Here is a 12,568-nt window from a genome sequence, read left to right on the forward strand (position 1 = left end):
GAAGGTAGATAGAGAAGCTGTTGGCAGGCCACACGAGTGAGGTGAGAGAATGGAAAACCCAGAGTCACTAACGATAATCTATTCTGAAAGTGGGTTCTATTGATTGTGAAGGTATGCCTGGGTTTTGACGCTCATGATTACATGACCATGGGTTAAAGTCTTCACAGTGTCATTAAGTCTAAAAATGAACTGAACTGAACTGGTAAGCATGTCTTTTTTCTTCGTCTGTTTAATGATTATATCAGTTGCAATGCTTTGATCCACAAAATAGAAAATTCAGGTAGAAATGTGTGGAACAGAAGTTAAGAAAGTCCTGGTGTTGGCTAGTTCAGGGACTTAAAGATCCACGGTCTTTCTTCTTTCTGCTTGCCATTTTCAGCTTATCTGTCTCCTAGTGGTTACAAAATGGCTGCTGCAGCCCTTGGAATCACATCTTCATCCAGCCCCTCAACCCAAAATACTCAAAGGCCTGTGTCACTTTATGAAAAGAAAGAAAACTTTATCAGAAGCCCCCAGCAGACTTTCTTTCATGTCATACTGGCTAGAATCATGTCAAGTGTCCATTCCTAAGTCAATCACTGGCAAAAATAATGAAATTGCAACAGTTGTTTAAACTGATCAAGATGCACTTATGGGTTAGAGAAGTCCCCCTCTCCTTAAAGCAGAATTAGGATTTTGTTAACAAGGAAAAATATGAGTGGGGAGGGCAGCCGGCAGAGTCTGCTGTGGGGAGAAGATTGTTCAGTTTCACTGTTTCTCCTTACAGGCTCTGCCAACATAAATGACCGAAGCATGCTGGGAAAGCGTGACAGTGAAATGGCAGTCATTGTGCAGGACACCGAGACAGTCCCTTCAGTCATGGATGGGAAAGAGTACCAGGCTGGCCGGTTTGCCCAGGGTCTGCGGCTGCAGTGCTTCAGGTGGGCCCTCCACAGCTCCATCTGTCTGAACGTGGTTTGGCCGCAGGGGTCTGGGACCCAGCCCCGCCCCACGTGCCATCCGTGGGTTCTCCTTTCTCTAGTACAGTGTCTCTCAGAGTACAGGATGGGGACGGCCGGGGCTAGGTGAAGTGACGTTACGTGTGGCACAAACATTTTCTACTTAAAGGTTTTTATTATGTTCATATATAATAGAGGAAAGTAGCATTTTAAATCTATGAATGGACCTGGGACCAGGCCAGGTCACACCATCTAGTGTCTATTTAAGTTTTTTATAGTGAGCTCAATTTTTAGAAATTGAAATAGTCCCAGTAATACAAAGATATAATAAAAATTATTAAAGGAGAATGCCCCCAAATACTGGTATTAAAATTTATTTTAAAAATACTTTATTTATTTACTCATTTATTGAATTTACAGGCATGGCATTGGTTAATAAAATTATGTAGGTTTCAGGTGTACACATCTATAACACATCATCATCTGTATATTGTATTGTGTGTTCACCACCCCAAGTCAAGTCTCCTTCCATCACCATTTATGGCCCCTCTACCCTCTTCTACCTGCCCCCATTCCTTTCCTTCTGGCAATTACATACTGTTGTCTATGTCCATGAGTCTTTCTCTTCTTTTTTCCCCTTAATCCCGACACCCTTCTCACCCATCCCCCAATTCTCTCCCCTCTGATGGTTGTCAGTCTGTCCTCTGTATCCATGAGTGTGTCTCCACTGTGTTTGTTAGTTTCTTTTGTTCATTAGATTTCACACTTAAGTGAAGTTATATGGCACTTGTCTTTCTCTGACTGACTTGTTTCTCTTAGCATGCTAGCTTTCAGATCCACTCATGCTATTGCAAAGATGTCCTCTTTTTATGGCTGAGTAGTATTCCATTGGGTAAATGTAAATGTACTTCAGCTTTTTTATCTACTCATTTACTGACGGGCATTTGAACTGCTTCCAAATCTTGGCTGATGTAAATAATGCTGCAGTGAACATAGACATGCATGTATTACCAGAAGTGGAATTGGATATGCTCCCAGAAGTGCAATCACTGGGTCATAAGACAGCCCCATTTTTAATTTTTAGGATAACTCCATACGGCTTTCCACAGTGGCGCACCAGTCTATATTCCCACCAACGGTGCATGAGAGTTCCCTTTTCTGTCTATCCTCACCAGCACTTGTTGTTTGTTCTTTAACTGATGATAGCCATTCTGACGGATGTGAGGTGTATCTCATCGAGGTTTTTACTTGCATTTCTCTGATGATTAATGACATTGAGCATTTTGTCATATGTCTACTGGCCATTCGCATGTCCTTTTTGGAGAAGTGTCTACTCAGGTTCTTTGCCCATTTCTTAATTGGATTTTTTTTTGTGTTGAGTTTTATAAGTTCCTTATAAATGTTGGATATTAGGCCTTATCAGATGTATGGGTGAATATGTTCTCCCAGTCAGTGAGTTATCACTTCACTTTGTTGATGGTTTGTTTCCTTTGCTGTGCAAATACTTTTTAGTTTGATATAGTTCCATTTGTTTATTTTTTCTTTTGTTTCTCTTGCCTAAGGCAATGTATCAGAAAAAAATATCACTATGGAAGATGTCTGAGATTTTATTGTCTAAGTTTCTTCCAGGATTTTATGGTTTTAAGTCTAACATTTAAGTCTTTAAATCATTTTGAGTTTATTCTAGTGTATGGTGTTAAGAAGGCGATCTAGTTTCACTTTTTTGCACGTATCTGTTCAGTTTTCCCAACGTCATTTATTGACTAGACTATTTTACCCCATTGTATATTCTTGCTTCCTTTGTCAAATATTAATTGACCATAAAAGTATGAGTTTATTTCTGGGCTCTTTATTCTGTTCCATTGAGCTATGTGTCTGTTTTTATGCCAGTCCCAGGCTGTTTTGATTACTGTTGCTTTGTAGTATAGTTTGATATTAGGTAGTCTGATTCCTCCAAGTTTGTTGTTCTTTCTCAGGATCGCTGTTGCTGTGTGGGGCCTTTTGTGATTTCATATAAAATTTTTAAATATTTATTCTAGTTCTGTAAAATATGTAATTAGAAACTTGATAGGAATTGCATTGAATCTATAGATTGCTTTGGGTAGTATGGACATTTTAATGATGTTAATTCTTCCTATGCATGAGTATGATCTATGCCTCCACTTATTTCTATCTTCTTCAGTTTCTTCAGTGTCTCACAATTTTCCAAATAGAGATCTTTTACATCTGGTAAAATTTATTCCTAGTTATTTTATGTTTTTTGAAGCAATTATAAATGGGATTGTTTTCTTAGTTTCCCCTTATAATAGCTCATCATTGGTATAAAAATGCAACTGATTTCTGGATATTTATTTTATATTTTGCTACTTTATTGAATTCATTTATTAGTCCTAGTAGTTTGGTTTTTGGTGGGGGGGGGATAATTAGGATTCTCTATATACAGTATCATGTCATCTTCAAATAATGAGTTTTACTGCTTCCTCATTTGAATGCTGTTTATTTCTTCTTCTTGTCTGATTGCTGTGGCTAGGACTTCCAGTGCTATGGTAAATGAGAGTGGTTAAAGCAGACATCCCTGTCTCGTTCCCAATAAGGGAAACATTTTTAGTTTTTGTTTATTGGGTATGATGTTGGTTGTGGGTTTGTCGTATATGTTTTTTATTACATTGAGGTATGATCCCTTATTTCCCCTTTGCTCAGAGTTTTTATCATAAATGGGTCCTGGATTTTATTAAATGCTTTTTCCAGTGTTAGATTTGAATGTAGAAACTTTGGTTCTCATTTAAGATGACTCCAGACATGGAATATTTTTGGTCTTCTGCAAGAAGATCTGATTTTTAAACAAACTTATAGGCAAGTGGAGAGATCACAGGGTTAGGAAGCAAGGGCTATGTGGCCTTAAATGAGTCTTTCATTTAATTGTTGCTGAGGACTTTCTAGGGCTTTGCTCTAACTGGCCCTGCCCCAGCCCTGGCAGTCTAGGCTCAGGGGTCAGTGGTCCTTCTAGGATCTAACTCCACTGTGGGTTCTTATGTCCTCGCACTCTTCTCTTGCTCACTGAGACACACTGAGCTCCCCACTGGCTGTGGACACCCTGACCACTCTCCCACCTCCAGTTTTTTGCAGTAAGTGCACAACTGTGATTCTAGAATTGTATTTGCCAGGATTGGATTTCACAGTGAGAGGCAGCAAGTGTCCCTGAGTAAGGGCAGTGCTGTAAGCCGTGTTGGGGAAGGCACCACACAGACACATGTGACAGCCCTGTTTTAACCCTTCTAGGGTTAGTGGTTGCATTTGGAAAGTGGTTCACTCACAGATGGACACCAAATGAGCACTTTCCCTTTCTGCAAATGCTGGGGCCATTCCCTCATTCCTAACTCCAGACTCTGCTTTTGAAAACCAGTACAAGCTTCCGCTCCAGAGATGGTTCACTCTGCTCTCTCTGCCCCAGCAGCTCAGCAAATCCATCCCTCAAAATCCAGCTGTCAATACCTTCTCACAATTTTTATTGCTGTCTTTATTGCCTTGGTTACTAATTGTTTTGCTAGTAAGATTTTTTTCAAACCATTGATATTCCAATTAGCTTCTAATGTGTTTTGCTTAGCTCTGGAGAGTTTAAAATTAGTACCCTGCTAATCAACCCATGATTGCCTACTGCAGCATAGATAAGGAAAAAAATTCTTGTGTAAACTAGAAATAAATGTCCTATCTTTTCAGTTCCATGCACTGAAGTCTTTTCTTTAAAGTGGTGGGTCTCTTTGTGACTTTCTAAATGTATAATAATTATAGCAGTAGGAGGTTCTGATTACAACATATGTATTTTCATTGTAGAAAATTTGGCAAACACAGAAAAGCAATTAAAAATCAAATTTATTTGTAATCCTACCACTCAGTGCTAACAATATTAACATTTTATGTATATCATTACTCTTTATATATATGTATATAGATATAATGTATTTCTTTTTAAAAACACATAATTGGGATCTTACAGTTCTACAAACTTCGTTATTTAAATAATGTTATGCGCATGTCAGTTATCTCCCATGCGCATGTTATGCGCATCATGTGTTATTTAAATAATGTTATGCACATGTTATCTCCCATGTCAGTAAGTATTCTATAACATGTAAGGGCTGCATTGTGTTGCGTCCCATGAGTCGGCCATAATTCCTTTAACTAACACCTCATTGATAGGCAGATTTTTTTGCTGATATAAAAAGATCATATGTTTGTACATAGCATCTTGTTTACCTTCTTAATTGTTTCCTTAACTGAATCCTAACTGTGGAAATTTCCAGTCAGAGGAAGCAGCAGGGTTCTTTGCCCTCCAACTCACACTGCGACCCCAGCGGTGTTTTAGAGGGCTTCTTCCCCCCATCTTTCCTGAATTCTGCATTTTGTTTAGTCTTTGCCAATCTGGATTCCAAATGGAATTTCATTATTTTAATTTGCATTTTGAGGGTTTTCAAAAATGGACTCATTGGCCGTGTGTCATTGTTCTCTTGTAGAATGTCTAGCCTATTCATGTTCTTCGCCCAGTTGGAATGTTTTATTTTCTTTGAATGATTGATAATTAATTATAAATTCCTATGTCACATTGGTTGCCAATCTGATTTTTAATGGCCTCATAGTCATATTTAGAGTATTTAGGGGAAACTTCAATTCTTATTAATCAATCTATCAGTTTTTTTCTTTTTTCTCTCCCTTTTCTTATATGTTTAGAATAGCTTTAGCAACCCAATATTAAATATGTACCTATGTTTTTTCTAGTACTTATTTGATATTACATTTAACATTTAACATTTGCAATTTACTCTGGTGTAAGAAATGAGGTAGGAATGGAAACATTCCCCCCCCCACCAGTCAGCTGACCCAGAACTGCATGCTGGGTAGGCAGGTGCCCTTTGCCTCTCCAACCTGCAGGGCCTCTGCTACGCCGAATACGCATGGAGGCTGGCGGCTCTAAGTCTCTCCACTATGTTCTCTTGAAAGTCCGTTTACTCACAGTTAGATACATTTTAATCACTATAGCAATGAATTTTAATACTTCTTCTCACCATACCACTTCCCAGAACAATCTTGGCTACTCTTAAACAGTCATTGTTACACAAGAACTTTTGAGTTATGTATTCAAGTTCTCTTAGTTTTTTTTTATTGGTCTTACAGTGGATTTATAGATTAGTAGAAAAAGAATTGACGTCTTTATAATACTGAGTCATCCTATTGAAGAATAAGGTATAGGCTTCAATTTATTCAAAAAAAGGTTTTTTTTTTCTGTCCTGACTGATGTGCCTCAGCAGGTTGGGTGTCATCCCATAAACCTAAAGGTCACCAGTTCGATTCTTGGTCAGGGCACATGCCTGGGTTGTGGGCCGGATACTTACTCAGTTGAGGGCATGCAAGAGGCAAGTGATTGATGTTTCTCTCATGCATCAACCTTTCTCTCCCTCTCTTTCTCCTTCCCTTCCCCTCTCTCTAAAAATTAAAAATCTAAAATTTTTGTTTTGTTCTTCAATAAAGCTTAAGGGTTTTATAGGGGTCAGGTGTTGTTCTTAAGTAATCATTCAAGTTTTACTTTTATTTTTTCATGCTGATCCAATGCATGTCATGCTAAATTTATTCCTAGGTACTTTTATTTTTTCCTGGTGATTTTCAAGTTCTCTTAAAGATGCAGTTGTTCTTGAACAGTCATTTTCATTTTGCTGCAATGCCATACACAGATAAAGCACCACAAAAACCTTGTATCAATTTTAGCCCCTTTTAGTAGGAAATATTCTCAAAGATAAATATTGTGGCTTAGAGCACAGCCATTTTTTTCCCTTAAAAATTCAACTTCAATCCATTTTCAATCTAAACTATTTCTGAATAAAAATCGACACATTTTAATGTGAAATCAATTCTAAGTAGAATCAATCATCCGGGCACTGCACTGAATGTTACAGCTATGTGCCGAACAGCTCATTAAGTCCTAGAAAATTATCCATCACTCAACAGAAGCCATTATCCACACAAGCGGAGTCAGAATCATTTAAAGCGATAGACAAGAGGAATGGAAAGAACAGAAACAATTTTGTGCAGTTTTTCTATTGTCCCACTAATGCATAAGCAATTAAACTTTAAATAATTGCCACTATATACATCAACATAAAAGCAATCTAATTTTTCTCTGGAACCTTAGTCCTCAAAAAAATACCCAAAATACTTGATATTATTTTGACTGTGCATTTTAATATGTTTATTATAATTTTAAGACTGACAGGGAAAATAATTTATTACTAGATATTGTCTGTCATAGACTTATTTAAATGCTTTCTATGCATACGAGCTCCTCACTGATATCTTGGTAGACACATTACCTTACCTCTTGTTCTAATTTAAAAGCCAAGTCACAGAAAAACTCTTTTGGCTCAATTTTCAGCTAGTTAGACCTGACCCAATCAAAGGTATTGTTATAATCGACTTAGCATTATAACTCATACCATCCCTCAAATTAGGTGCAGTTAATTTTAGCTTCGGATCTTAATGAGTAGCAGCTTCCATGTGCAAACATCATCCCTTAAGACCTTTGTAAAAGTTATTTCTGTATTGTCAAAAGGACACATTTGAAGTGGAAATAGAATTTTGAGGCTACAAAATTCTAACATTACTACTGAGCCCAGGGTGCCAGATCCACTTATTTTAAAGAATGTTTAGATAGCAGAAAAAAATGCAAACTAAAACTAAAGTGAGATGCTGTTTAATCTCTATAAGCCTGGCTCAGTGTGTGCAGGAGTTGATAAGTTGGAGATACCTGGTGTATGGAACAGTCTTTCCTGAAGTAAATTTTTCATATTCTTTGACCCAGGAATTTCAGGTCTAAGATTTCTCCTAGTGAAATAATCATGGAAATTCACAAAGTTTTACATGTGATGGATTAATTATGTTCATTGTAGCACTGTTCATCATAATGAAGTACTGGAAACCACCCAAAAAGCCATAATAAAATAATTGTTTAAATAAATTTCACATGATAGGAAACCCTGCAACCATTAAAAATGATGATGTGAAGCTACAATTTTTAAAAATTCTCATCTGAGGTTATGTTTATTGATTTGAGAGAGAGAGAGAGAAACATCGATTAGTTGCCTCCTATCTGTGCCCTAACTGGACATCAAACCCACAACCTTTGGGTGTAAGGGATGACACTCTAACCAACTGAGGCACCTGGCCAGGGCAAGCTGCCTTTATTTAAATACAAAGAAGGTAACAGTGTAACGACCTCCACACTGTTCAGTCCCACCAGGGGTCATTTCTCATTGCTGTACTTTATGTGGTTCCAGGAACCACATTGTCTGGCTTTTCTCCAACCTCGATGACCACACCTTCTCTCCCCAGCTGTGGGGGTGCACAGGGTCTGCTCTGTCTATATGCACTCCTTTTGGGAAACCCAGTTAAAGTCACATGGATTTACGAATATGCACGTGTGGGCAATTCTAAAATTTCTATCTCCAACCAAGCCTTCTCTCTCAAACTCCAGATCCACTCCTCCAGCTGCCTACTTAACATTGCCACTTGAATATTTAATAGATATTTCAACAGGTTTAAAATTGAATTCCTAATCTTCCCCCACAAACTGGCTCTACCCTGAGACTTTCCAGCCTCAGCTAATGGCAACTACATTCTCCTATTTGCTCAAGCCAAAAGCCTGCTAGTCATCTTTGATGTCTCGCTTTTTCTCACACCCCACACCTACATAATCAGTAAAACCTGTTGGCTCCACCTTTCTCTGCACCACCCAAGCCACCATCATCTGTCACCTAGACCACTGTAGTAGCTCCCAACTGCTGTCCCTGTTCCAATCCTTGCCCTGCACCGTCTTTTCTCAGCACAGCGGCTGTATTTTAATATGTAAGTCAGGTCCTTGTCACTCCTCTGCTCCTGTGTCTGCAGCGTGTCCGGTTTCACCTGGTGTGAAAGCCCGCGTCCGTCAGGCCTTTCCCCCACTTGTTTCCAGTGTTGTACAAGCCTTTTTGATATTCTTTAAACCCACCAGGCATGTGAGCAAAGGGCTTTAGTTTAGTCTCAGTTTGAATTTTAGCTCTGTTGCTAGTCTGTCTCCAAACTCAGTTTCCCATCTGCAACATGGGAATCATGTACCGTCTACCTCATAGGACTGAGGTGGGAGTATTTTTTAACCTTAAGATCTTCTGTAAGTACAGGGTCTTTATAATTTCCCAATATGACCTCTAAAACTTGTCTTGCTTTGCTTGAGAATTTCTTGTTTCTAGTCCCATGTTTATATATAGTCAATTCAGACAAGATCTAATATGTGGATTCTTTTATGCCAGGCACTCTGGGGATCTGAGAGTAGCTAAGTCATGTTCTTTCAAATAATTTCTATGCTGGAAGTAGGTCTGTTAGAAACAAAACAATGCATAAAGTATCACAGGTGCTCTGATAAAAATACAGTACATATGAATTACAGAATGTTCAGTCCTAGGAGTTATAGGGACAAGCAGGAGACTGAAAAAGGGGAAGCCATAAAAAGTTTTATAGAATTGATTTTGTATTGAATTCTAAAAGATGGTTAGGTAGGGTTAGGTAGACAGGTGGGCAAAATTCAAAGCCTCCCTAATTACTCCTATCTCATACTCTTAAAGCATACGTGGTATTTATCAAAATTTGAATTAATTCTCTTAAGGGTGATTATTTATTCATCATTGATCTTACCTGTGGGAGAAACTGCGTGCAAGTCCCCCCATCCACCACGGATGAAAGTAACACTGCCAAGACATGATCTGCTTGGGGAGGAGAGGTGGTCAATCTCTCACAGGAGAAGGACCAAGAGTCCCTTCCTCAGTGGCTTGTATTAGGTTTGTAACACACAGGAATACAAGTAAAGCTCATCAATCAATGTCAGGCGTCAAGGATCAAACAATAGATAACATTTCAAAGAAATCTGAGGGCTTAGTCTGAGTCAGTGTCTGTCAGGTAAGGGGGTTGCAAAAACTTTGGGAGACATACTCATTTCCTTCTCAGACCCTTATCATATGAATGAAAGCACTCCTAGCAATCAGGCTTCACAGGACTTTTAGGAACTCTTTCTTATTCCCGATCACCCCGGAACCCACTCTAGCAGGCAAAGGGCTGCACTGCCCTCCCTGTCGTAGGTTTTTAGGCTTAAGTGGATCAAAGCTAGGAAGCTCTTCTCCCAGATGGAAATGGGGACTCGGACTATGTCAGAATAGCTGGGGGGGTGAGGGTCCATCACTTCCTCTTTGCTGCAGCCCCCGAGTCTTTCCTTGAGGGCCTCTCAAGCGATTGTGTCTGGTTTAGGTTGCCCCTCCTCTGAGGGGTCTTACCTGTCTCTGACTAGCCAACCAAGCGTTGGGGACAGGGGATGAAGCAGAAGGAGCGTTGCTGCCAGGGAGATAAGCTTTGTCTCCTTAGTGGCTCATGGTCCAGAGGTCGCTCACTCAGCCTTAGCCATGGGGGGCAGTTACAACTCCTGAAACCAGGCAGAGTGGTTCCCAACACTCACCCACCAAATTTAAATCTTCTCAGAGAGGTTCCATGTCATTTGGATTTACTTTCTGTTCCCTAGAATTCAGCATAGTTCTTGGACAGGCAGATAAGAGGAAGGAAGAAGAAATGAATATAGGAAGATCAAGTCACGGTGAGGAGCACAGGTTTGGGAATCTAATGGTTCTGGTTGGAATTCCAGGTCTACTGCTTACCAGCTGGATGACCTTGAACAACTTACTTAACCTCTCTGTGCTTCAGTTCCCTTATCTAGAAAATGAAGATAATAACAGTTACTTCTTTATAAGGTTGTTGAGGATTCGCTGAGATACTTCTTGGAAGGGGCTTTGCACGTTTGCTGGCACATGGTGTGAATGTTAGTTCTACCCCCCAAGGTTCTCACATCCTTAGGCCAACTACAAGGACAGTCAGGTAAAAATTAAGGCTTTTTCTCTGTCCAACAGTTAAGTCTTCTGAGTATCATAGGAAGTTAGAGGTTTTTGTTTTGTTTTGCAACATGGGAGATATATGTATTTATATATATAAATATATTTACATACATATATGTAAATATATAAACACACACACACATATATATATATAAACACACATGTGCACACATACAGAATTTTAAGAAGTTACCACTAGAAACAATGCCTGTGGCAAACTGCTTTATCTTAGTTACTGAATTTGGAGGACACTTGTATTTCAGGCTTGTGCTTGGCTATCTTTCTGACCCAAGTGAGGACCTTCAGGATCCAGTGAGTGACAAATTCTTCAAGGAGATATGGGTTTCAACAGCAGCTCGAAATGCTACAATTTATGACAAGGTAAGTCTCACATATTCCTGCCCTTTTTAAATTGAATCTCATCACCAAAGTGCATCATTATTTCTGCATATTATTGGAATCGGTATATTCTTAATGCATGTAAAAAACAACATATGAGGTCTGTCCAGAAGGTATCCAGCCATGTAATATGAAAAGTAGAGGTGTTTATTGAAGAAGGTACAAGAAATATTGTACATAGGACAATGATGCCTCAGTCCCCTTCAAAGTAGACACCTTGGGACCTCACATAGCTCTAATTGCCATCAGCTGCATCATTGTATTTTCCCGAATTTCATCAATTGGTCTGAAATCTCTTCCCTTCAAAAGTGATTCTAGTTTTGGGGAAAGCCAGAAGTCACAGGGTGCCAAATAGCGGGGCTGAGTCACCTGGTTGACTTGATGTTTTGCCAAAAAGTTCTGCACGAGAGCAGGCGCACTGTCGTGGTGAATCTGCCAATCACCAGTTGCCCATAGCTGCATCCTTCTGAATCATCCAAATAGTTTCTGCAGAGGAATGTTCAAGCTTCACACAAAATTCAATGCAGATTCCTTGCTCTGCTTGCTCAGTCATTTTGAATGCAACAACCACACAGTACACAAGCTCACTCAACAGCATCTACCACCCCCCACTGACTAGTACAGTGAAATCATCATCATTCATGCATGCATATTCAAGACCACTCTCCTTGGCTGCCAGGTTACATCGATGTCATGCTAACTATTCTCATTCTATTAATAGTGGCTGGATTTTTTCTGGACAATCCTCATATCTCCAAGTCGTACTAAAATACCTCTTAGAAGACATTAGAAAACATTGTGTCGAAAAGCATCATAGGTGATGGTTTAGAAGAGACTTCAATGGCATTCTGATCTCTCATCTGACCCAGGAATCCATCAGGGTCATCCTTAGCAGTTGATTACCCAACCTTGTTACATGTCCGGTGACAAAGCGGAAAGAGGCAGAAGAGGTCAAAAAATGAGTCAGACCTGGGTCCAACCCATCTCACCCAGTTGCGGGTGATATAACTGTGTAGAGTGACATAACATTCTGAGCCTCTCATTCTTCTATAAATGAGGAAGAATATTTACTAGGGTACTTACAAGGATAAAGAATAGTCTATTAATCATAGATGTATTGGTCACATAGTGAATGGTAAGTGGTATCCATCCTTGTAATGAAACTTAGTAATGAGGAGCCATTTTCTTTTTTGGACAGCTCTAATTTTGAAAAGGTATTTCAAAACCCACCCCATTTGTTAGGGAGGTGAAATGCACTTCCTGGTAAGTTCTATCCAT

General features: G+C 39.3%; 1 protein-coding gene across 5 annotated transcripts in view; it reads left to right on the top strand.

Moving 5' to 3' along the window:
• PLD1 (phospholipase D1) overlaps positions 1-12,568 on the top strand; it is a 183,466-nt gene that overhangs the window by 165,711 nt on the left and 5,187 nt on the right. For all 5 annotated transcript variants that reach the window (XM_037046527.1, XM_037046528.1, XM_037046523.1 and 2 more), the window contains 2 exons: positions 767-920; positions 11,155-11,272. In XM_037046527.1, the coding sequence (XP_036902422.1) occupies positions 767-920; positions 11,155-11,272 (272 nt within the window). The remainder of the gene's footprint in view (positions 1-766; positions 921-11,154; positions 11,273-12,568) is intronic.

This window comes from Sturnira hondurensis, unplaced genomic scaffold (genome assembly GCF_014824575.4).
Source record: "Sturnira hondurensis isolate 20B ecotype Veracruz unplaced genomic scaffold, ASM1482457v3 Scaffold0005279, whole genome shotgun sequence".
NCBI classification, from domain to species: domain Eukaryota; kingdom Metazoa; phylum Chordata; class Mammalia; order Chiroptera; family Phyllostomidae; genus Sturnira; species Sturnira hondurensis.